A 24,230-nucleotide genomic window follows, 5' to 3' on the forward strand; every position below is an offset into this window, starting at 1 on the left:
AAAAAAAAATGAGAATGAAAGAATTTCCATTCGTTTCATATTTATATATTTTGGTCTTTAAGAATACACAATCTACGATGAATGAATGAATGAATGAAAATCATGGTAAACCGCCACTATTGTGAATTTTTTTTCCGAGTGTGTGTGTGTGTGCACCATGAAGATGGTGTTTCCTAATTATTTTATATTCATCCATTCAGATGTACCGTATGTGATGTGTATATAAAAAAAACTACTTCTTTGCTTGGTTGGTTAGAAATTGGCAAATAAACTAGCACACACACACACAAAACATATATCCAATTTATTGCTCGGATTCATATTTGATTCCAAAAATCTTGTAGATGAATTTCATTCAAATAATAGCGGCAACAGTAGAATTTTCATCATTTATAATGAGTTTTCGTATACGAAAAAAAAAACACTGATGATGATGATGATGATGTCAAATGTTTTTTTGCATTTCTAAATATTTATTCATCCAAGACAATAACAACAGACTACAGGTAATCGAATCGAATCAAATCGAATGAAAATTGATATGAAGAATCATTTTCCAAGTGGAAAATAAAGAGAAAAAAATTCCATCAATTTATCCCAAATGTAATGATTATGATGATGATGACAACATTTATCATCATGATGTTTTGCTCTGATGTAAATATCCTTTATCCGCCACGGACACACAACAACAAAAAAAGTTTTTTTTTGTTGTTGCAATTGTTGTGGAGGTTTGTGAAAATTCAATTTCGAAAATTGAATTTTTCCATTTTTCTGCTGTTGTTGAATGATGTATTCTTCTTCTTCATCGTAGTTGTTGTTGTTGTTGTTGTTGTTGAATCAAATAATTTTCATTATTCGAATAAAATGTAAATAAAATCATCACAATATATCATCGGTGAATAATGATGATGATGGTGGTGTAACAATGTTTATGAATTGGATGAATTTTTTCTTTTTACTGTTTGAATTTTTGACATTGAGAAATTGAACGATAGTTTTTCGTTTCGTTTCGTTTCGTTTTGTTTTTTTCATTTCTGATTCATTTCGATTCGATTTGATTCGATTCGATTTGATTCGATTCATTTTCAAATTGATAATATTTTTTTTTTTTTTTGCTAATAAAAAATCATTTGATCTCCGAGAAATATTTATTATTAGATAATTTATTAACATCATGACAGATGTAATAATTTTCGATTTTCGTTTTTTCTTCTTCTTCTTCTTCGCCTTTCTTCCACTATCTATGTAATTTTTGTCGATTTGCAAGAATTATTTCATTCATTTTTTCGCTCGCTACACACATACACACACACACACACACACACGCAGCGAAGAAAGAATTCGGTAATGATCAAGAATTCCAAAGAATTTCGGCATATAGAGAATAAAATGAATGATGTTGTCGATGACTGTTACTGTTGTTGTTGTTGTTGTTGTTGGATGTTCATTGTGCGTTGGTTTAGGAAGAAAAAATATAAAAAAAAACCAAAAAACCGATAACCAACTAAAAATGGAAAAAATTGGATTCCCGAACAAAAAAAAAAAATAAAAAAACTGAAACTGAAACACCACCACCACCATCGCCGCCGTAGCAATTGAACAACAAAAGAAGATCCAGATCTAGATCCAGAATAATAATAATAATAATAATAATAATAAAGAAAAAGAAACTTGGTTCTTTGAGATGAAAAATTATCTTTATACACAATAACAATAACAAACAACAACGACGACGACGAAGAAGAAGAAGAATACATCATTCAAAATAGAGGGGAAAAATGACTACGAAAAACTTTGTTTGATGGTGGTGTTTTTTTTTTCTTTCTTCGGTGTGGATTGTAATAATGAAATAAAACTGAAAAAAAAGACAAAATTTACCAAGCACGTAAATGTTGATGATGATGATGATTGTGGTGGTAGCAAGGGGAAAGGGAATGAAAAAAAAAGTAAGAATAGAAAACAGAATTCAATTCTTTTTCAAATGAAACTTATTTTTTGGCCATCAATTCACTCTACGGACACAATGGGATGAGTTTTTTTTTGCAAATTTTTTTTTCCTTTTCAGACTGTAAAGAATTGAGTTGTTGTACTTTTTTCTGGTTCAAAAAAAAAATTTTGACCATCACCATATTCGGACACCCTGTTTGTGTGATGGATTTTTTTTTTTTGGTGTGTGTGTTCATCATCATCATCATCATTACATAACTTGAATGGTAAAAAAAACTGTACCACGGTCATTAATGACGATATAATAAATGAATGACCCAATTTCATTTATTAATGAGATTGCTGTTCTTCTACTAGATTTTGTTTCAAGCTAATCAAGACAATAATCATTATCATCATCAATTTTGACTACATTTCATTGCATAAAAGGTGATTGTAGCATTGGATTTATTTGGCTGCCATTTCATTATCATCCACCATCCATTCAATCCAGATTCAATTATTATTATGATTTATTAAATTTTTTTCATTATGATTCATTGATGATGATGATGATGATGATGATAAATGAATTTTTCTTGGAACAATGGATTCTGCTTCTCATTCTTATTCTTCATTTATTCTTGGAAATGGAATTTATTCTTATGATTCTCATTATCTCGTCAACGTCATGCAAAATTCTTGTTATGATGATGTTTCATGTTCAATCAACTCAATCAGCCAATATTTGACATTGGAAAATGAATGAAATGAAACAGGCAAACAAACAAACAAACAAACAGAATAATTTTCCCAATGGAAATGAATTCTGATAAAAAGGAATAGTTTTGGTTCTATTTTTATATTTTTTTTTCTTTTTTCAATATTGATGAATTTGAAATTTAAAAAAAAAACGAAAAACGATTACACAATTTGTGTTTAACCCTCTTCTACAACAAACCAGAAAAAAAAACAAAACTTATTTTGTTTGTTTACACATTTTTCATCTCATCATCTCATTTCTCATTCATTCATTCATTCAATTCATTCATTTATTTATCGTATATAAAATAAACTCAAGAATCACCAGAATCAAGAATCGAGAATCACCAGAATTGATTATTTATTCATTTGAATAATAATAAATATATATAGAATATGTGTGTAAGTAGACAATTCATTTGTTCGTTCGTTTTGTTTTGTCAGTCTGTTTGTTAGGAATGAAAAAAAAAATTAAACGACACAGGAAATTGAGAAATCTGCATTACAACATACGATGTGTTTGCATTTTTTTTGTGTGTGTAGAGTTTGTGAATTCATTCGTCGTGTTTTGTCAATTGTTTTCTGTTTTTCATGTTCATTAACGATGATCAAAGTGAAAATCCATACATTAATTCCATCATTTGTTGTTCTTCTTGATCTAATTTTTTTTGCAATTTTCTTAAACGCAAATCTTTTCTTGCCCACCAATTAAATTGTTGTTGTTGTTGCTGCTGCTGCTGTTGTTGTTGTTGTTCATCATGATTTTGATCATTTTCATCAATTGATCGATGATGAATATTTGGTTTCATGGTTGTCATCATCGATGATGATGATGATGATGATGATGATGATGATGATCGTGGAAATAATCGACGTGCCATCATTGAACCTGTATGATGATCATCGATAGTTGGTCGCTGTTGTATTCGTTGCTGTTCAATGAATACAACAGGTACTGGTACAGGTGAATTTTGGTTCGATTCTGATTCTTCATTGACATCATCATTATCATCATCATGGTCATGATCATGATCATCATTTTTCATTGGTAGTATTTCCGTATGATCATAGATTTCTTTTCATCGTAAGAATAATTTAATCAATCAATCAATCAGTGACAATGACAATGAAAATATTATTTTACCTTTTTGTGATGATTCTGTCGTTGTTGTTGTTGTTGATGTTTTAACCATATTTATTCTTGATAATGGTGATGGACGCTGTCCATTATTCGTTGCAACACCCCTACCGCCGCCTTTAACATCATTGGCATTAATTTCAATGATCATCAAAATCATTGAAATTATCGATAAAATTAAACATAATTTTGTATGGCTATTTCGGATCATCATCATCATCATCATCATCAAAATCGTAAGATATGAACGAATGAATCGAAAAAAAGTTCTGAACTGACCGCCAAACCAAACCAAAAAAAAAAAAAAAAAATAATAATCTCAGTGAACCAGAAAAAAAACTTGACCTGAAACTGAAAACACAACAACAGTGTGTGTGTTGTATATTTATAAAACATCCATGTCAAGTTGAAGGTTACACACACACACACACATTGCACACAAGATATCAGACCAGTTTCTCTACAAACCAAAGAAGAAAAAAAGTTTTAAAAATAACCCAAAAAGATTACAGATTACACACACACATCAAAATTAAAACATGAATGTCTGATTCATACATATATAAAAGGATTTTGTTTTTGGCTTTTATTTTTTCATTTTAATTCAAACGAACAAAAATAGATAAATAAATATAGAGATAAGATTAAGATTTAGATTTAGATTAAGATTTCAGACATACACAAAATGAGAAATTTGTTTTGTTTTTTTTTTTTTTTTTTTTTTTTTTTTTTTTGGTTTTCGGACATGTGTATATGTAAGTCAATTACAATATATAAAAAAATAAATAAATTATTATTCGTAACACGATTCCATGATTTATAATTCTTAATTAGTAAATAAATCGATGAGAATATAATCGATGATGATGAATTAAAATGATCGATACGATAAATAATGATAATGATGATAAGATAAGATAAGATAAAATTCATGAATTGAAATTCTTGACAATTATTATATTATATTCATAATAATATAAGAAAGCTATACGATTCTGAATTTCTTCATTTTTTTTTTGTTGTAATTTAATTTTTAAATTTGAATTTAACTGCTATCTAATCTATGTAATGTTTATGGATGAATGAATGAATGAATGAATGGATTCCATCATTTCTAGAATTTTTTTTCTTTTTTCTTCTTCTTATTCTTCGTATTATTATTCTTGATTCTTAATCCCATCCATCATAAATTGGCAATTGTCGTACATTTTGCATATACAATTGATGCTGTTGTTGTGGCTGCATTCGTGGTGCATTCCATGCTTGTACGAATGGTTGTGGCTGTGGTTGTGGCTGCGGTTGTTGTTGTTGTTGTTGTTGTTGTAATAAATGTTCATAAGGTTGTGGAATGATTGATCGTACCGATGGCAATGATTGATGAATCATTGGCATTAATAATTCTTGATGATGATGATGATGATCACCATCATTTTCAACCAATGCCATTGTTGGTGGCATTATACGTGTCTGTTGTGGTTGCTCTTCAATCATATTTAACATTGATCGTCGTGGAAAATGAATGGATGATGATATTGGTTGTGGATCATCATTATGATTACGAGCACTTACTACTTTCGGTACAATCAATGATGATGGCCGTTCTGATCGTATTGGTTGTACACCTCTTAAAATTTGATCTTCTAATGTTAAAATATCAATTCGATCTGGTCGATAAAATGGTCGTTTGATGCCACCTTTTGTACCACCTTTTGTACCTCCTTTTGTGCCACCTTTTGTGCCACCTTTAGTTGGTGGTGATGATGTTGTTGTCGATGGTTGTGGACGTCCACCTTTCGATGGTGGTTGTGGTCTACCACCTTTTGATGGTGGTGGTGGCTGTTCTTTTCCACCTTTAGTTGGTGGTTCTTCTTCCTGTTGCTGTTGTTCTTCCTCTTGTTGTTCTTCTTCCTGTTGCTGTTCTTCTTCCTGTTGTTGCTCCTCTTCTTGCTGTTGTTGTTGTTCTTCTTCTTGTTGTTGTGGTTCCTCTTCTTGCTGCTGTTGTTGCTCTTCTTGTTGCTGTTCTTCTTCCTGTTGTTGTTCTTCTTCCTGTTGTTCTTCTTGTTGTTGTTGTTGTTGTACTGGTTCTTCAGTAGTTGTTGTTGTTGTTGATGGTCTTTGACCTTTTACTGGTGGTGATGGTCTACCACCTTTACTTGGCGGTGGTGGTACATTTGGATTACCTTTGGTTCCTATAGAAAATTTAAAGAAAAAAAAAATTTCCATAGAAAACAAATGGCCAAAAAAAAAAAAAAAATTTGGAAATAAAAAAATTGCTCACCTGAACTACCACCTTTTGTACCACCTTTACTATTACAGCTAACTTCGAATATCATCAATAATAAACATAATGAACCAAGTATCAATATAGAAAATTTCATGATACCAAAATAATTTTTTATCCACACACAAAAAAAAACAAACAAACACACAAGATTTTTTATTTCTGGAAGATGATCTGAAATGATTAATTCAATTCAATTCAAAAAAAACATGAAATATTCGGCTATTTATACCGTCCGTTGATAAGTTCTTTACTTTCTTTCTTTTGGTCAATCAAGAGCAGCATTATTATATCTCGAAAAAAAACTGACCAACCAAGTTCAAGTTAACATCACAACAACAGCAACAACAAGAATTGTACCCTTATTCATGATTATATAATGGAAAAAAAATGAACTGGTTTTTTTTCCAATATAATGATGATGATCATAAGTGGATATGTCCAGTAATATAATAACCAGTTTTTATTTCCATTATTATTCATTCCTAAGTATGAAAGAAGAAGAAGAAGAAGAAGAAAATTCTATTGAAAATACAAAGACTTGTTTTTTTTGTCCATTTTAATTTATATATATTTTGAATGATAATTTTTCTAACAAATGAAAATGTGAATTGATTCCAGATTCGAACACCATATATATATATACTCATTATTATCATTGAAAGGCCAATGAACGAATGTGAATCCATTTGGAATTTGGAAAAAAAAATAAAAGAAAAAAATCTTCATCACGATTTTATTATTATTATTGATGGGTTAGGTCGAACAGTAAAGTTCAAAGTTCATGCATTATTTTTTTTTTATTTAATATTTGATTGATTGACTGATTGATTGGGCAAAATATATTTCATTGATTGAACATGAAATAAAAAAATAATGTTTAAAGGTTAAAGACCCTTTTTTTATAAAAAAAAATCTTGATATCAGATAAGCAATAAACTTGTTGTATATGTATGTATGTATGTATGTAGATGGATAAAATTCATTGATTGATTGATTCAAGTTTGATCGATCAAAATTCGAATTGGTATTTTAATGTTGCCAAACAAAAGACCAAAACGAAATCACAAAAAAAGCAATTTTTAATCTTGATTGATAAATCATCATCATAATCAAGACGGTTATTCTTAAAAGAATTATTGATCGAAAAATTTTACGAATCACTATTGTTGATGATGATAATGATGCTAAACTGTTTTTTTTTGTACTCCACAATAAAAAAAACGATAAATTTTCATTGTTAAAATTTGAAAGAGAAAGAAAGGAAAAAAAGGTGCAAAAAAAATCGATGTTCAAGATTTGACAACACACCATTCATTCATTCATTTATAGTTATTTTTTGGTGGGAGATAAAATAAAAAAATTTTCAAATTTAACGGGTTTTTTCACCATTTTGTCAGTGTGTGTGTATTTCAAATTGTTCATTCTTATTCTTTAATTTATTAAAAAGAATCGTTGATGAATATTGTGTGTATATTTCACATACACACACACACACACATACACACACTTTTTTTTGTAGTGATGCGCCTGAAATCATCAAATCAAATTCTATAGAAATGAAAAGAATCCATTAAAACGTTTTTTTTTTTTGCTGGTTATTCCCAATGTTTTTAATGGATCTCAATCGTAATTTTTCCACTTTGCTATTGTGTGTGTGTGTGTGTGTGAAAAAAAATTTTTATTTCATTTCATTCTCATCCTAGTTGAAAATTCTTATTTTGTTGTTGTCATCATCGTCGTCGTCGTCGTCGTCGTCGTCGTTTGATTGAAGCAATAATCGTTGAATTTATTTGGTTCGATTATTTCTTTTTTTTTTGCTATATCTAATGACGACGACTACGATGAAAAAGATTCGAATCTTTGAATCTAAACTGGAACACTTTAATATCAATTGTTCAAGTATGTGTGTGTGTGTGTGATGAGAAAATAAAAAACTTTTAAAAGGATTTACATGTTTATTTGGGTTATATTTTGGATCGAAAATGACTGTGTATATACCTGGTTGTCTACTACTACTACTACCACCAGTGAAGCTCTTGAAAAACTTTGAAACATAACGATAATCATGATGATGATGTTAATGAGAATCATAATAAAGACTACTATTTTTACTTATTAGAAAATTTTTTTCTTCTGCTTTTATATAATACAATTCACCCCATCATTATTCATAATGAAACGATCATCTTTTTTTTGTTTTTTTTTTTTGTTTTTTTGGTTCATTAATTTTGGCAAGAATTGTTCTATGAATTGGTTAATTATTCTTATTCATTAACGGCAAAAAAAATGAAGATTTTTTTGTGTTGCATAATTCTCCACCTTTTTTTGTCGAACAAAAAAAAACAGCAACATCATTCGAATGAACTGGTCGTGTTTTTTTTTTTTGTTTCGGTGTAGTTTAGTGATGAACTTTATTCATTATGTTCGAAACATTGGCCACAAAAAAATGAATGAATGAATGATGGTCATGATTTTTTTTTCTGATGCAGATGTAAAGCTGTGTGCTTCTTACATATAAATTAAAAAGAAAAGATTGACCATCATCATATACAGGAAAAAAAAATTAGTTTTTTTCTCCGCCACCAAACAACACCCTGCAAAAAAAAATCAAAGCAGGTTAGATGATGACCACACAAATCATCAAACAATTTAACGGTGTAAAACTGATTTTTCTTTTTTTTATTCTCCAAAATTAGAAAAAAAACCACTCTTTCTGAGTGGTTTTTTTTTCTCATTTCAATCACGGTTTGACCTTAACGGATTAAATTGGCCATTTTATGACAGGGCAACAAAGCAAAAAAAAGATTAAAATAGCTCGGCATTACAAACACACCATCATCATCATCTTGGTTTTTTTATGGAAATTTTTTTTCTGTTTTTTTTAAAAAAAATACGGAAATGTTTTTTTCGTGTGTTATTTGAAAATTAAAAAAAAAAATAGTCTGGTCATTCAAGGATTCTTTTTTTTATGTTTGAGTGTGTGTGTGCGTGTGCATGGGATTTTTGTTTGTTTGTTTGTTTGTTTGATTCCAGGTTTTTTTTTGTTTCAGCTCAAAAATAATTTCGATTAGTAATGAAACGAAGACTAAATCGTAGTACCATAAAAGCCGATAATGTAAACACTAAACCAGCTGGCATAAATTTTCCCGATTTATAGAAACGATATCCCATTAATCCGGCTAATGCCAATGAAGATGCTTTTGATTTTTTTTTCGAATGAAAAATGAAAAATTAAATATGATTAAAAACAAAATAAAATGAAATAATTTTACCACAAACGTACCTAATAAAAGATGATAATGTCTTGGATTTGCCGATGTAAAATAGGCACCAACACCAAGTACAGCGCCGAAACCTAATCCGGCAATCAATGATGGAACACTACCAGCTTTTGCATAGCCAATAATACCACCTAATGCTACAATGCATGCATAACCGATGCTTAAAAAATCTGCAGGCATTTTCAATCCGAAAAAATTATTCGATTCAAATGTATCCACTGTTTCAATAACACCAGTACGAGTTGTCGTATTCAAAAGACTATTGTCAACCATTTGTTGATTGTTGTTGTTGATAATAATAATAATTTTATATTATTTTATCAACAAAAAAAAATTTTTTTACTTTGTCTAAAAATTTACTCCAGTAATAAAAAAATAAAAATGTAAACACCTTGACAATTATTGATTGTAATGCCATCTATCGGATTATCATTGTCAATGGATGACAAGAAAAAAATGTATAAACACAAGAATAAATCAGAATTTTTTTTTGTTTTGTTTACCAAAGATCGATGTTTCTAATAACTCATGATGGATCCATCATTGTCCAACTATAAAGTACCATCATGGTTTGTTTATCATTTAAAAAAATAAATAAATAAATTAATCGATTCTTTTTCTTCGATTTTAATCGTAGGGCTGGAATTCCACCACCTGGCCATCATTTGGATGTTATGAAAGATGGAAAATTGGTTCAGGTTTGTTTTTATGATTATTTCTCATTTAACATTTCCAATTTCCAACAGGCATCCATGTAGCAATTTGATGTAGAAATTTTTTTTTTGTTTTTTTTCCGTTCGATTTTCTACACAATCGATGATGCCCAGAATAATTGATGAACATTTTTGTATCAGCTTTCATCATTAAGTTATCCACATATGATGATTGAATATAGCTTGTTTCAAATATATTTTTTTTCGTTCTATCTTCTCTCGTAGAAACTCATGATTGATGAAAAAAATCATTATTTATTTGGCCGAAATTTATCCATGACAGATTTCTGTATTGATCATGCTTCATGTTCACGTGTTCATGCTGCTTTAGTTTATCATAAAAATTTGGAACGTTTTTTTCTAGTCGATCTTGGCTCAACACATGGCTCATTTATTGGTTCAATTCGAATCGAAGCAAATAGTCCAACACAACTTCCCATTGATTCTTGTTTTCATTTTGGTGCATCGACAAGAAATTATGTTCTACGTGAAAAGCCTAAAAAACAACAAATGAAAGGCGATGAAGATGAAACACAGATATCATTACCGGATTGTGAAAATGAAATCGATCATCTGACCGAATATAATACGGCACAAAATCGTCGTGTCAGTATGTTAGGTGTATCTGAAACTGATGATATGAAACCAGCTAAAGCTAATAAACGTAAATCAGTTCAATTTTATGGTGATGATGAAATAATCAATCCTGAAGATGTTGATCCAAATGTTGGAAAATTTCGTAATCTAGTACAAACATCGATTATACCATCCAATAATAGTGGCATTAAACGAATGAAAATACAAAATTCATCATCATCTTCATCATTATATTCTAATTTATTTAAAGAATCATTTTTTCATCGAATCAATACATCTGATCAGCCAAGTACTTCGGTTGCTACTTCATCATCATCATCACATACATTGTTGCAAAAAAATTGTTCATTAGGCATACAATTACCGAATCCAGCACCAGATATCGATAATGACGACAACGACGACAATGATGATGATAACAACGTTGATAAACTAATTGGACCTATTCCGGCAGTACCAACAAAATCAAAATCATCTGTCCATTCTGAATCGACAATTTCATTGTATGATGTTGAAGAAGATTTTGCCGATGAAAAAGAAAAGAAAAAGAAATATGCAAAAGAAGCATGGCCAGGACATGAAAAAACTACATCATTGACTAATTTTTGATTCCAAAGCAAAAGAAAAAAAAGAAAGAAGAATTGTGAATAAAATTTAAATTTTCTCGAAAAACTTTACGGAAATTTTTTTTAAGAACAACAAAAAAAAGTTTCCAAGAAAAGGATGAGCACGCAAGCGTGTTTATCCGTGTGTGTGTGTGATATTTTTTTCGTTATCCACAGACAAAGAGAGCCATCGACTCACACATTTCACTCAACGTCGTAATCGTTGTCGATGTTTTTTTTGTTTGTTTGTTTCAGTGTTGGCAAACGCGTTTTTTTGCTCTGTACTACAACAATTTTTTAGAACATTCTTTTTTTGGAACTAGTTCCAAATTGTTTTGTTGGCCAAAAAAAAAAAAAAATTTTTTTCCCACACACAATATCTTGGTATGTTTTTTGATGTGAATAGATTATTGATTGATTGAATAATTTTTTTTTCTCTCTCCCATCATCATATAGAAAGAAAGAATCCAGTGATTGATTTTCACCGGCAAATTAAATTTTTTTTTTTTGCTAATTTTTTCCCATTTTTAACTACACGTGTTTCTTAATTGGAAACAGAAAGTTGATAAATAAAAAAAAAGAAGAGATCGTAAAAAAAGTGTTTCATTTTTAAAGCATCCCAAAATGCCTAAAAACAAAGGTAAGGGAGGTAAAAATCGTCGTCGTGGTAAGAATGAAAATGAAGATGAAAAACGTGAATTAGTATTTAAAGAAGATGGCCAAGAATATGCACAAGTGATGCGTATGTTGGGCAATGGCCGTTTAGAGGCGTATTGTTTCGATGGTGTCAAACGGTTATGTCATATACGTGGCAAACTTCGTAAAAAGGTGTGGATCAATCAAGGTGATATCATCTTGATTGGTTTACGTGATTATCAGGATACAAAGGCCGATGTTATACTCAAATATAATCCGGATGAAGCAAGAAATTTAAAAACGTATGGTGAATTACCTGAAAATGCTCGTATAAATGAAGTTTCATTACGTGAATTTGGCGAAGATGATGAAGAAGAGGATATTATTGAATTCGGTGATGATGTTGATTCTGTTGGTTCAGATAATGATTTACCATAATGATTTGCAACAACAACAACAAGAATATTTTTTTTTTTTTTTGGTCGCCATGCATTTTTCCATCATTATTATTTTTTTCCATGTGCAACCAAATACAACAAACACATGAACACACACACACACACATTCATTATAAATCTATTCTATCGATATTCTTGCTTGCTCTCTATTCTTCTCTAGGTATTTGTTTTTTTTTTCATTTTCACACTCTGTTTAATTTTCTTACACACAAATTCTAAATGGCTAATAATTATTACACACACACACACTTATTTATCCACCCCCCAAAAAAAAAATTTAAATTTTGCTTAAAAATTTGTGTAAATGTAAAATGATGTTTGTTTTTTTTCGATTTAAACATTGTTTATTGTAACATTTTTTTTTGTTCGTTCGTTCGATTGAATAAAAAAAATCATTCAAGAGAAATGATTACGCCATCTTTTGCACAAAAAAAGTAACCATATTCTTAAAAAATTACGTCCTTTATGAATGAATAATATTAATGAGCGGCATGACAAAAAAAATTCATTGTAATAAAATAAAAATTGCCAAATTCTGTATTCATCATTGATTTCATCATCATTAATAATAATAATAATAAAAATGAAGCTTACTATCGAATTGGTGGAAGGTGCATTTCAATTCATGAACAAATCTACTGGTGATCGTGAATTAGATCTACGTGATTATAAGATAACAACATTGGAAAATTTGGGCGCCACATTGGATCAATTTGATGCCATTGATTTTACATCGAACGATATTCGTACATTAGAAAATTTTCCATTATTGAATCGTCTTAAACGTTTATATTTGAGTAATAATCGTTGTTCAAAAATTGATGAACGTCTTCATGAAACCATTCCCAATTTGGAAACTCTTATAATGATCAATAATCAGCTGGATGAACTTGGTGATCTTGATCCATTGAGTGGATTTAAAAAATTAACTACACTTGCATTGATGGGAAATCCAGTATCCACAAAGAAACATTATCGTTTATATGTTATACATCGAATTCCATCGATACGTTTATTGGATTTTAAAAAAGTTAAATTACGTGAACGTGAAGAATCCCATAAATTATTTAGCGGTGAAAAAGGAAAACGATTAGAACATGAAATTGGTATTAAATCGAAAACATTCGTTCCAGGTGGTGGTGGTGCCGTTATTCAACCAAATACTAATCAACGAAAACAGCTTACAACCGAAGAGGTTCAAGCTATTAAACAAGCTATTTCAAAGGCCAATACATTGGAAGAGATGGAACGTTTGAAATTGTTGTTGAAACAAGGTTATATACCAAATAGTAATAATCAATAATCATTATCAATGATGATGGATCTCAATTGTGTATGAAATCATAATAAAAACCTCATTTTCTTTTCATTTTCGCAAAAAATCATTCTTTTATAATTAATGAAAGACAATCCATATGTACAAAATAAAATGATGAATAATAATAATTTGTAGTGTAAATAAATGTCAACTGCAACAAAAAAAAGAAAGGAAAAATCAAAACACACATGACAACAACATGAAAAATGATCAAATTCAATGAAAATTTTTTTTAGTTCAAAATTTCCAAATAAGCAACAGGAACTTTTCCTTTTCGGCCATCACTAAGACGTTCACCATACATCCAATCGCTCGTATCATCGATTGATTGTTGTTGATTTTTATGATCAATCAATGTGACGTAAATAATTTCATCGGCTAATAATGCAAGTTCATCATTAGATTGTGCATAATAAGTATTTAAACATTTTGCACGTCTTTTATTGATTGTTGATGTTGTTGTTGTTGTTGTTGATGATGATGATGAACTTAAATCCATTGGAACCGTTGTGGAATTGTTATCGATATTTGTATGATGAATTAAATCAATTGCTTCCATAGCAGTAGCAGCAGAATTATTGGATGTTGTTCTCATTTTATGATGATTAGATGTCATTTTTATAGTAGCCGGATTGTTTGAATCTTTTAATGTAGCACCACCATCACCACCACCACCACCGTTGGGAAGTGATTGATCATTCAATGTGGATGATGGTGGTGGTGGTGGTGGTTGATTTATTTCTCGTTGTAAATTAGCCATATGACGAAAACATTGATGATAATATTCAATTTGACATTGAGCGAAATCATTCAAACAACGTACATGATTTGCCTATATATGTGTCAATAATATGGATGAAAAACAATTTTTTCATCATCATAATCAAATGTCATACCTGAGCACTGGTGATACCTTCAAGCAACAATTTTGTTATTTCAATCTGTCTATCAAATTCTTCTTGACAATGTTTGAGATCACGTTCAGCCTGTGGTGTCATAGAAAATTGCAAAAAACAAACCAATGAATCATAATTATAATCAACACAAAGAAAAATAAATTGAAAAATAAGCTGATTGAAAGTGAAAAAAAAATTTGATTATAAACCTCTTCGATCTCATTTTCAATCATTTCTGGTTTAAGTTTTGGCTTTATAATAGAAATTGTAAGCAAAAAGAGTGGGAAAAAAATAGATAAAAATGATCAAGTTAGTCAAAATGACAAAGATTATCAGATTAGACACATAATATATTTAGAATGTTCAATGTTCATGTAGACTTACATTATTTTGACTATCTTGACTTTTAGCTTTACGAAGACGATTTTTGGCTACATCTAAATCAAGCCGTTTTGTTTCAAGAACTTTACGTTCTTTTGCAATTGTTTTCATATCTTCATCTAGAAATTTTCTCAATGGAATGATTATAGTACGATAAGCATTTTGTACGAAATCTTTTTCTGCTTGTCCCAATTCAGTCTGATGTTTACCCACTTTGACCAATGCTGAACCATATAATGTTGATGGACCGAATGCAATACCAGCATCAATCATATCATTGCCCAAATAATCAAGATTACGTAAACGATTATCACGTGATTTGATCAATTCAGTATTTGAACCCATTGTTCGTTCAATCAACATTTCACCATATCTCATATCTATAAAAATAGGAAAAAATTAATAAATAAATAACGAATAAAGTAAAATGAAAATACAAACTTGGATTTGGTTGTATAACAGCCTCTAATTTCGATACAATTCTTTCAGTCCATTGTCTATAACAATCAGCACGTTCAGCCAGCTGTTCATATTCTGAATCCAATTCAGTACGTTCAGCCGTACCAATTGTTTCTTCTGCATACTGAATACCACCACCATTTGGAATCATACAGAATAAAAAAATCAGAATCAACAAAAAAAAATGTAAATCGAATATGAAACAAAACAAAAAAAAAATACCTGTTTAGCACGAGTGAAAACAGTAGTCACATCTGATACAAGATTTTTTAAACTTTTTGTACTAAAATCCATAATGTGATCTCACATCAAGCAATATTTTCAATCTGAAATGTAATGGGAAAAAAATAAAAATTCACGACACACACACACACAAACAAACTACATATATCAAAACGTGTGAATCATGGATTATCATCCAAAAAAAAGAGAAGATTAGGGCAACAAGAAAAAAAAAGTTTTAGGCTCATAGATCAATTGTGTGTGTTTATCGATTGTTGATGGTGTGTGTGTGTGTGTGTAGTTTTATTTTGGAAAATGAGCCCACCACAAATCAAAAATATTTACAATCAGCCAGATATAACTACACCAAAAAAAAAACACGTAGAGTATATGGCAATTTTTGTTGTTGTTGATGATGTTGAGAATAAAAATCTTGACAATGTAGACTTTTTGTTCTTATTCTTTTTCTATTTTAGCCAATCACATTTTTTTTGTTCATGATGACGATGATGATATCAACGAGTTTTTTTTTTGACTTTTTCCTTCTTCTGGTGGTTGTCCATAAGCTTTGTTTGGTTTTTTTTCTTTCATTCGGTTGTTGTTGTTATTGTTTGATTACGATGTTATTTTTTTTTTGTCTTTGGTTTTTTTTTCTGGTTAGTGTATGCGCGTGGAAAGTTTTTTGTTTCGCTCTGGTTGATATATACTACAGCATAGGATGTGTTGTATATGTTGAAAAACGTCGTAGTCGATGATGATGATGATGAAGTTCAAGTTTTGAGAATTTTTTTTCTCTCTCTCTTTTTCACTTCAATTCAATTCACTTAGTTACCGCAAGCCAATTTGTCGCTGTTGCAAACAACGATAGAACAATGTCCATAAAAAACATTTTTACAATTAACAATCAGGAATGTTTCAATTAGCCAGAACCAAAACAAAATAAAAAAATTGCTCATTTCGTCTACAAATTCACACAATTATAACTAATTAGACCAAAAAAAAAAAAATAAACGAAAAAAAAATCTACGCATTCAAATAATGATCACGTGATTTTTGTTTCGAATTTTAAATGTCAACAGAAAAAAATATCGATTGTTCAACCATCGATAAATGAATTTGATCTTTTTCTACAGATTCAAACTAAAAAGCCGGTTAATTTTTTTTTATTTCTAATTTTATTTTTTGAATGATGATGATTGAAAATAAAAAAAAATTTTTCACAAAATAAAATCTTCAGTGTTTACATCTATTGTAAATGAAAATGAATGATGTTGTTGATTTGGTTCACTTAAATTTAGTCAAAACGATGTTCATTTGGTTTGCCAGTCAATAATTCTTCATCATCGACATCATCTTGTTCATCTAATGGCTGTATGGTTTTTTCTCCAATTTCTTCATTCAAATTTGATTTTAATTGATTTTTATGTGTAATCTTTGCCAATTGATATAGATTTGCAAACATTGCTCTGCCAGTTTTTTTACACATTTCATAGAAACTACCTTTACTTCTTAATAGGAAATATGGAATATCAAATTCAACAATTTCACCGGCATCCAATACTAGAACACGATCACAATCAATAATTGTATTAAGACGATGTGCAATGGTCAATACGGTGCAATCACAAAATTTTTCTCTTATTGTTTGCTGTATAAGTTGATCGGTTTGATGATCAACATTGGCCGTTGCTTCATCCAATATTAATATTCGATTATTTTTTAGGATCGCTCGTGCCAAACAAATTAATTGCCGTTGACCGACACTTAGATTGCTACCACTTTCAGTGATCATTGTTTCCAGTTTACCTTTGTAATTATTTACCTGTGCTTTTAGCTGCACCTGTTCTAATGCACTCCAAATATTATCATCTGCATATTCATGAAATGGATCTAAATTATATCGAACCGAACCGGTAAACACTACAGGATCCTGTGGGATTATCGACAATTTTTTACGAAGATCATTCAATCCAATCGATTTAGTATCGATACCATCTATACGAATGGATCCATCTGTTTCGGTCAAACGAAACAATGCCGAAATAATAGAACTTTTACCAGCTCCTGTACGGCCAACGATACCAATTTTTTCACCACCATAAATAGTGCAATCAATATTCTTCAATACTGGTTTATCACTACCATCATATCGTAAATACATCTGATCAAATTCAATGGTACCATCGGTTGGCCATTCAATTGGTGGTCGTTGTTCTGGTTTTGATTCAGCTGATGATTCTTTTGGTAGATCTTGATATTCAACAATACGTTCAACAGATGTCATTTGACTTTCAAATTCTGCCGATTGTCTTACACCCCATTGTGTCATACCAGCCAACATTAAACCAGATGATATTGCTAATCCAGCACTACCACCTTGTAAATCTAAAATAAAATACAAAATTGTTAAATTGATTTTTTTCTTTTTTCGAAATAAAATATAAAAAAATTATTGATTGATTGATTGAACCTTTTGATATCATAATTACAAATGAAATAGCTGCAATATAAATAGTGGAAATCCAATCAACCATTAGGCCCATACATCTTGATGAACTTATAAATAAAAACCATGTAGCACTATGGTCATTTTGATAGATAAAAAATTGCCGTTCAAATGCTTCTTGTACACCAAATGCACGTATCGATGCTAAACCATTGATTGTTGTACTTATATGTGAATAGACTGGACTACGTGCTGAAATTAGTAAAAAAAAAAAAAAATGAAAATCATTAGATTAGATCGATTTTCCGTCAATTTTTTTTCTGTCTACTTACCTAAACTTTCAAAACGTTTAATATCACGTGCAGATTTAATGTAAATTGTTCTCATAAAAAATACAAAAATTGTCAATAAAATTGCCGGAAAAATTAGCCACCAATTGACAATGCTAACAGTGATAACAACACCAATTGCTTGTGAAAATGTTAAATTCAAATCATATGCTGTACTGGGTAACATTTCATCAATAATGCCTAGATCTTTTGTAAAACGATTCAATATACGGCCAGCTGGATTTTGATCAAAAAATGCAACACGTGCACGTAGTAGACGTTCAAATATTTGATTATGTAATCGTTCAGAAGCATGCATACAAATTTGAAAGAATGAAACCGAACGAACAATAGTTGTAATGAAAAGACTAACAATCAATATTGAATAGATAATAATATCACGATGTTGTTCCATATCCGATATTTGTGTTTGACCATATTGATTTTTATTTGTCCATGCTGTTAAAAATAGATCTGATCCAACGAAAATTGTTTGTGATAATATAAGAAATGAAATTGTCACCGTTAATGACAATATAGTAGCACCGGCTTTTAAATATTCACGATAAACTTTCCATTTAATTGAACCACGTTGAAATTGTTCTTCTGTTAATTTTGTATCGGATTTGTTGTCGGTTGATTTTTCTAAATTATCGATGTCATTAACATCATCATTATCTGATGGTAAAACTTCAAAACCTTCTTGTCCACTTGAAATGGTACATGTACGGCCACGCATATTTGTATCGGATTGTAAAACAATTTCTGAACCATCAAATGAACTAGAAATTGTTAATTTTCGATGTTTTTCACCATTATTATCATCATCATCTTTATTATTTGGATCCTGTTTTTCAGCTAATAAACTCATAAAATCGATGCCCATTTGTTGTAATTCAGTAAATGATCCATATGCTAAACAATCACCTTCTTTAAGTATTAAAATTTTTGTTGCTTTTTGTATGAATTGAATTTGATGTGTAACCAATATACGAATCTTTGATTTTAAATGTTCCATAATACATTTTTCAAATATATGTTCAGCTACAGCTGTATCGACAGCTGATAATGGATCATCTAATAGACATATATCGGAATTTCGATAAATTGCTCTAGCCAAATTGATACGAGCTTTTTGTCCACCACTTAATGAAACACCTTTCTCACCAACCAATGTTCTATCACCGAATGGCATCAATGTTAAATCACGTTCCAATGCACAAACTTTGATCACTTGATCATAATGTTTTTGATCGTATGGCATACCGAATAGAATATTATTACGAACAGTTTCATTGAATGACCATGGATCTTGGCTAGCATATGATAATGATCCTTCTAATTCAATTTTACCGGATTCAAGTGGTAATTCTCGTAATATACTCATCAATAATGAACTTTTACCAGCACCAACTGGTCCAATTACGGCCAGTAAATCACCTGGTTTTAATCTGGCACTTATATTTCGTAATGTTGGTTGCATCAATTCTGGACTCCATTTGGCCACAATATTATTGATCATTAATTTTGGTTCATTTTTTTCCATTAATAAATTATTAGCAAGATTTTCATTGGATTTTTTATCATCATCATTTTCATTATTTGCAATATGGTTATTTTGTATATAATTTTTTTCTCTTTTAAATTTTCCATCATTATCTTCAATAGATTCCATTTCTTTTAATAATAAAAAATTTTCAATCCGTTTACAACCGATTAATAATTCAGATGCAAGACCAATTGAATTTGGAAAAAAAAATGTTATCGTCAATCGCAATGTATTGAATAATGCCATCGATACGAACACTGCTTCCGATGTTAATTGATTACCAACCAATACATAGGTGATGAAACAAGCAAACAATACAATACGTGTGGCCACAAAAAACACTGATAAATTGATTGCTTTCAAATAACAAGCTTGACGGATATATTTTACTTCCGTTCTATAAATAATGATGAAAAAAAATAAAAATTTAGATTCAGAATTCACTAGTTTAGTATCACATACTTTCGTGCATCGGCAACACGATTTGCGAATGGTTTTTCCCATGAATACATTTTAATTACACGTATACCGGATGTAATTTCACTCATCAATCGTAATCTTTTATCTGTTTGTTTGGCTGTATTGAAACGTACACGTGAAAATAATCGTCCCATATATACCTGTATTGGTATTAATAAAAACAATAATGCAAGACCAACAAAACAAGTCCAATTAATATATCCATAAAGAATATAGATAACAATGAACATTTGTATTGGTGATACAATTATGTATGAAACAAAAATGCTAAACTATAAAAAAGGAGAGAGAGAGAGAAAAAAAAAATTTCTAATATCAAATGACAAAGTCCCAAATCACATGTACCTCATACCTCATCCATACGATTAACATCATTGGACATGATATTAACAATTTGTCCAACGGCCGTTTGATTGACCGATGCACGACTTAAACGTAATGATTTTTGAAACATTAATGAACAACATGCTGTACGCATACGCATACCGATACGCATTGTTTGTATCATTGCTGGATGATGACATGATATAAAAAATGCAGTACAAATGGTCACACCAGCTGCTGACCAACATGCATCCAAATAGGTTATATTTGTATTTTCTGAAAAATATCTAATAACACGACCAAGTAAAAATGGTTGTACAATACGTATGAAACATTCTTCGAATAAATAACAAAATAATGGTAATATAAATGATGGACCAAATGCACGTGCTAATGCACGCCATAGTTTTGGTTGTTTACTTTTTAATTCTTTTGTCCAGCTTCTGTTGGGTAGAAATTTTTTTTTTTTTTTTTTTTTTTTGATATTTTGATGATCTTTCTTTTTTCGAAGACAAACAAACCTTTTTAATGTTTTTAAACTTTTTTCGGCTTCATCATCTTTTGGACAACGATATAAATCCTGAAAATCGAGACCATTATTTTTGTAACCTTGATAAAATATTGGAAATACATAACTAAAACAAAAAAAAAACAGAAAAAGAGAAAAACAAAACATTAGACCTGGTGATGAAGCCATATATAAAAACAAAGACCAAAAAAAAACCAAGAAAAAACAAGAAAAAAATCATAAAAAAATTTATACGTGAAAATTAATCTAGACAGGAAAAATGTACGATCAAATAATGATTTTCGGCTAAAACGTGAATGTTTTTCCATTTTCAATCTTCTTTTTTTTTCTTATTTTGATGAATTTGATGATGTATTTAAGATTTACGATAGATAGATAGAGAGAGAGAATGATAAAATTTTTTGGAATATTCAAAAATGGTGGCCGTGGACCAATGTATAAGCTCGATGTTGAATGAATGAATGAATGAATGATGGGCACTATGATGAAAATGATAATAGTAAAAAAGGAAAGAAAAATTTGATTTAAAATTTTTGATTCTTTTATGGCACACACACAAATTACCATATAAAAAAATCATCATTCATCATATGATAGTAAAATTGATAATAAAACACGTAATAATTTCAATTGTATAATATAACTAATAACTAATTAAATTGTAAAAAAATCATCAACAGGTAATAATCATCATCGTTATAAATTATCACACCATTTATCACAGTCACACACAGACACACATGTGTGTGTGTATATATAAATTGGTTGTAAATGTGAAATAAATGAAATATATATAAATTACCGGATAATTACAATATTGTAGACAAACGAAATTGAACAACAACAACAACAACAAAAATTACGATTATGGCCACCTTTTTTTTCGTTTGTTCTCATAAATCAATTATTATCGTTAAAAAAAAAGACTAAAAAAGTTTTTCAAGTGCAAAAAAAAGTCAACTTTTTTCTTCTTCTTCTTTGTTGGTGGTATAGAGCAGCAACAGCAGCAATAAAGTTCATTTGATGTTTTGAAATTGAACTGGATTGGAGATGATTTTTAATTTTTAAACAGAATGGCGAATGAAAAAATTACAGCCTCAAGTGAAATATATTTGATAATGATGATGATGATAATGATAAACCGATCGATCGATGATGGTGATGATAATTTGCAAAACGAAAAAAAAGTGATTCAATTTCCGTTACCGGAATTTATTTTTTTGTTTTTTTTTGAAATCTTTCAACGGAAATTGAATTATTATCCAAATAATGATGATGATGATGATGATGACAAGATTATTTTCATTGTTCATTTCCATAAATGTATTAGTTGAACATTAGCAAACCAAACACACACACACACACACACACACAGTGTTTATTCATGACGATTTTGTTTGTTGTTTTTTGAGTTTTTTCTCGAATCTTGAATGGAAAATGTTTATTTTTTTTTGTTTTGTTTTCAAATTGATTTTGATTAGATTTGATTTCGTTTGATATATAATGATGATGATGATGAAACCTAATCCCAATATTTTTATTTTTTTTTTTTTGGTTTGCAAAACACCGCGTTTCCTTTATAGATCGTTAACATCACTATATGTTTGGTGTGTGTGTGTGTGTGTGTGTGTGTTTACATTTGTGTGATATTTACCAGTGTTCACTTGAAATTATTATTATTTTTTTCAGACTAAAATGTGCAATCCATCTTTTCCATCATCATCATAAAAAATTTATTTCAAAATTATCAAAAGAGACAAGAAACGAAACGAAACGAAATAATGTCCACAAAACATTATCATCATCGTTTTTTTTCTGTTTTTTTTTGTTCAATATACAAGTAATAATATAAGTTTCTGTAAACTTTCTTTTTCGATTGTGTGTGTGTGTGTGTGTTGGGTTTTGGGTTTTGGGTTTTTTTTTGTCAGTTTCTGATTTCGAAATAATCAATAGCCCACAAGCAGAAAAGTTTACACATTGTTTTTTTTTGTGTGTGCATGTCAAAATTTAACCACCAACACACACGCAAATTGCCTGACCAGGTTTTTTTTTGTTTTGATACTCTAGTTTTGATTGATATATCGATTTTTCAATCATTTTTACTTTTTTTGTTGTTGTTGTTGAATCTTAACTACATTCTATTTCCATTCATAACTTTAACATGATTTGCATTTAGCAAAAGAATTTTTTGTTGTTATCAAAAAAAAAAAAAATTCCGATACGATCGATAGTTTCGTTCGTTCGTTCGTTTCGTATAAGATGCTACTACTAATAAAATCTATATTTCATATAGGAGATTCTATACACATTCATACGAATTCTGTTCTGCATAGATAGATGGAAATGAATTTCAGTTCCATCATCATCTTTAAATTCTCTATAGAATAAATAAAAAAAAATCCAAATGTATTGTAAAAGTTATCATCATCATCAAAAAAAGTGGACTATATATAAATAGAGAATTGAATGGAATATATTCTGTGTAGGTGTTTGATTCATGTATATATAAAATGGCCATAGAGAATAGAAAACCCCATTAAATGATAACTATCTGAATTCAGTATTAGGATATGCATCGCGCAAACATATAGTTTCTTCAAGACTTATAAAAATTGATGTTTACAACAACAACAACAACAACAAAAACAAAACAAAACTACCCCCATTGAAAATATCCATACACCCTGTATCTATATAAAATGTGGACACATTACTACTACTACACACACACGCGTTCTCTATCTCTATATTTTTGGGTCCAACAAGAAGCAAGGAGCAATAACACAAAACGATAACAACAACAAGATCCTGGATCCACCGTGTGTGTGTGCGCTATGGATATACAGTATACATCTGTAGTTAGTATTTAGTGATGATGATGATGATAATTCTGG

General features: G+C 29.8%; 8 protein-coding genes across 15 annotated transcripts; 3 read left to right on the forward strand and 5 right to left on the reverse strand.

Moving 5' to 3' along the window:
- Positions 1-3,134: 3,134 nt before the first annotated feature.
- On the reverse strand, positions 3,135-4,108 carry LOC142597857 (uncharacterized). The gene is made up of 2 exons (XM_075734800.1): positions 3,836-4,108; positions 3,135-3,766 (listed from the first exon to the last, which is right to left on the reverse strand). Exons 1-2 carry the CDS (start codon positions 4,056-4,058, stop codon positions 3,300-3,302), a joined length of 690 nt encoding a protein of 229 aa, XP_075590915.1. The 5' UTR covers positions 4,059-4,108; the 3' UTR covers positions 3,135-3,299.
- An 863-nt stretch (positions 4,109-4,971) lies between these two features.
- On the reverse strand, positions 4,972-6,309 carry LOC142597852 (uncharacterized). Its single transcript, XM_075734633.1, has 2 exons — positions 6,108-6,309; positions 4,972-6,018 (listed from the first exon to the last, which is right to left on the reverse strand). The coding sequence occupies exons 1-2, from the start codon at positions 6,205-6,207 to the stop codon at positions 5,000-5,002; spliced, it is 1,119 nt and encodes a 372-aa protein (XP_075590748.1). The 5' UTR covers positions 6,208-6,309; the 3' UTR covers positions 4,972-4,999.
- A 2,452-nt stretch (positions 6,310-8,761) lies between these two features.
- LOC124500418 (transmembrane protein 14C) lies at positions 8,762-9,763 on the reverse strand. Its single transcript, XM_047064490.2, has 2 exons — positions 9,397-9,763; positions 8,762-9,310 (listed from the first exon to the last, which is right to left on the reverse strand). The coding sequence occupies exons 1-2, from the start codon at positions 9,665-9,667 to the stop codon at positions 9,165-9,167; spliced, it is 417 nt and encodes a 138-aa protein (XP_046920446.1). The 5' UTR covers positions 9,668-9,763; the 3' UTR covers positions 8,762-9,164.
- A 68-nt stretch (positions 9,764-9,831) lies between these two features.
- Positions 9,832-11,693, forward strand: NiPp1 (nuclear inhibitor of protein phosphatase 1). The gene is made up of 3 exons (XM_047064467.2): positions 9,832-9,963; positions 10,032-10,092; positions 10,333-11,693. The coding sequence occupies exons 1-3, from the start codon at positions 9,923-9,925 to the stop codon at positions 11,311-11,313; spliced, it is 1,083 nt and encodes a 360-aa protein (XP_046920423.2). The 5' UTR covers positions 9,832-9,922; the 3' UTR covers positions 11,314-11,693.
- Positions 11,484-12,841, forward strand: eIF1A (eukaryotic translation initiation factor 1A). Its single transcript, XM_047064471.2, has 2 exons — positions 11,484-11,693; positions 11,766-12,841. The coding sequence occupies exon 2, from the start codon at positions 11,934-11,936 to the stop codon at positions 12,381-12,383; it is 450 nt and encodes a 149-aa protein (XP_046920427.1). The 5' UTR covers positions 11,484-11,693; positions 11,766-11,933; the 3' UTR covers positions 12,384-12,841.
- A 90-nt stretch (positions 12,842-12,931) lies between these two features.
- U2A (small nuclear ribonucleoprotein polypeptide A'-like U2A) lies at positions 12,932-13,772 on the forward strand. The gene has a single exon (XM_047064470.2). The coding sequence runs from the start codon at positions 12,987-12,989 to the stop codon at positions 13,704-13,706; it is 720 nt and encodes a 239-aa protein (XP_046920426.2). The 5' UTR covers positions 12,932-12,986; the 3' UTR covers positions 13,707-13,772.
- EndoB (SH3 domain containing GRB2 like, endophilin-B) lies at positions 13,762-16,722 on the reverse strand. Of its 3 annotated transcripts, none has more exons than XM_075734642.1 (7): positions 16,025-16,722; positions 15,680-15,783; positions 15,440-15,581; positions 15,002-15,378; positions 14,827-14,868; positions 14,618-14,707; positions 13,762-14,553 (listed from the first exon to the last, which is right to left on the reverse strand). In XM_075734642.1, exons 2-7 carry the CDS (start codon positions 15,749-15,751, stop codon positions 13,954-13,956), a joined length of 1,323 nt encoding a protein of 440 aa, XP_075590757.1. In that variant the 5' UTR covers positions 15,752-15,783; positions 16,025-16,722; the 3' UTR covers positions 13,762-13,953. The 3 variants fall into 3 exon arrangements, with proteins under 3 accessions (XP_075590757.1, XP_075590756.1, XP_046920420.2); XM_075734641.1 differs by having other exon boundaries at positions 16,005-16,722; XM_047064464.2 differs by lacking the exon at positions 14,827-14,868 and having other exon boundaries at positions 15,680-16,722.
- Positions 16,723-16,835: 113 nt separating this feature from the next.
- Positions 16,836-22,906, reverse strand: LOC124500391 (ATP-binding cassette sub-family C member 4). Of its 6 annotated transcripts, XM_075734635.1 has the most exons (9): positions 22,139-22,689; positions 21,901-21,986; positions 21,571-21,815; positions 21,329-21,442; positions 20,836-21,250; positions 20,466-20,755; positions 18,458-20,400; positions 18,150-18,377; positions 16,836-18,064 (listed from the first exon to the last, which is right to left on the reverse strand). In XM_075734635.1, exons 3-9 carry the CDS (start codon positions 21,642-21,644, stop codon positions 16,974-16,976), a joined length of 4,155 nt encoding a protein of 1,384 aa, XP_075590750.1. In that variant the 5' UTR covers positions 21,645-21,815; positions 21,901-21,986; positions 22,139-22,689; the 3' UTR covers positions 16,836-16,973. The 6 variants fall into 6 exon arrangements, with proteins under 6 accessions (XP_075590750.1, XP_075590749.1, XP_075590753.1 ...); XM_075734634.1 differs by lacking the exon at positions 21,901-21,986 and having other exon boundaries at positions 22,139-22,906; XM_075734638.1 differs by lacking the exon at positions 21,901-21,986 and having other exon boundaries at positions 22,150-22,689.
- Positions 22,907-24,230: the final 1,324 nt, after the last annotated feature.

Source organism: Dermatophagoides farinae, chromosome 10 (assembly GCF_024713945.1).
Source record: "Dermatophagoides farinae isolate YC_2012a chromosome 10, ASM2471394v1, whole genome shotgun sequence".
NCBI classification, from domain to species: domain Eukaryota; kingdom Metazoa; phylum Arthropoda; class Arachnida; order Sarcoptiformes; family Pyroglyphidae; genus Dermatophagoides; species Dermatophagoides farinae.

What these genes read in the sequence shown, in the direction of transcription:
- LOC142597857 (XM_075734800.1), bottom strand. Translation starts at nt 4,058, where the DNA reads ATGATGATGATGATGATGATGATCCGAAATAGCCATACAAAATTATGT. An exon ending in GACAGAATCATCACAAAAAG is followed by an intron (nt 3,767 to 3,835) that starts GTAAAATAATAT and finishes TACGATGAAAAG; the next exon opens with AAATCTATGATCATACGGAA.
- LOC142597852 (XM_075734633.1), bottom strand. Translation starts at nt 6,207, where the DNA reads ATGAAATTTTCTATATTGATACTTGGTTCATTATGTTTATTATTGATG. An exon ending in TACAAAAGGTGGTAGTTCAG is followed by an intron (nt 6,019 to 6,107) that starts GTGAGCAATTTT and finishes AATTTTCTATAG; the next exon opens with GAACCAAAGGTAATCCAAAT.
- LOC124500418 (XM_047064490.2), bottom strand. Translation starts at nt 9,667, where the DNA reads ATGGTTGACAATAGTCTTTTGAATACGACAACTCGTACTGGTGTTATT. An exon ending in ACATTATCATCTTTTATTAG is followed by an intron (nt 9,311 to 9,396) that starts GTACGTTTGTGG and finishes AAAAATCAAAAG; the next exon opens with CATCTTCATTGGCATTAGCC.
- NiPp1 (XM_047064467.2), top strand. Translation starts at nt 9,923, where the DNA reads ATGATGGATCCATCATTGTCCAACTATAAAGTACCATCATG. An exon ending in AACTATAAAGTACCATCATG is followed by an intron (nt 9,964 to 10,031) that starts GTTTGTTTATCA and finishes TTTTAATCGTAG; the next exon opens with GGCTGGAATTCCACCACCTG. An exon ending in AAGATGGAAAATTGGTTCAG is followed by an intron (nt 10,093 to 10,332) that starts GTTTGTTTTTAT and finishes CTTCTCTCGTAG; the next exon opens with AAACTCATGATTGATGAAAA.
- eIF1A (XM_047064471.2), top strand. Translation starts at nt 11,934, where the DNA reads ATGCCTAAAAACAAAGGTAAGGGAGGTAAAAATCGTCGTCGTGGTAAG.
- U2A (XM_047064470.2), top strand. Translation starts at nt 12,987, where the DNA reads ATGAAGCTTACTATCGAATTGGTGGAAGGTGCATTTCAATTCATGAAC.
- EndoB (XM_075734642.1), bottom strand. Translation starts at nt 15,751, where the DNA reads ATGGATTTTAGTACAAAAAGTTTAAAAAATCTTGTATCAGATGTGACT. An exon ending in TGTTATACAACCAAATCCAA is followed by an intron (nt 15,379 to 15,439) that starts GTTTGTATTTTC and finishes CTATTTTTATAG; the next exon opens with ATATGAGATATGGTGAAATG. An exon ending in TTGAAAATGAGATCGAAGAG is followed by an intron (nt 14,708 to 14,826) that starts GTTTATAATCAA and finishes ATGACACCACAG; the next exon opens with GCTGAACGTGATCTCAAACA.
- LOC124500391 (XM_075734634.1), bottom strand. Translation starts at nt 21,644, where the DNA reads ATGGAAAAACATTCACGTTTTAGCCGAAAATCATTATTTGATCGTACA. An exon ending in AGTTTAAAAACATTAAAAAG is followed by an intron (nt 21,251 to 21,328) that starts GTTTGTTTGTCT and finishes TCTACCCAACAG; the next exon opens with AAGCTGGACAAAAGAATTAA. An exon ending in ATGTTAATCGTATGGATGAG is followed by an intron (nt 20,756 to 20,835) that starts GTATGAGGTACA and finishes CCTTTTTTATAG; the next exon opens with TTTAGCATTTTTGTTTCATA.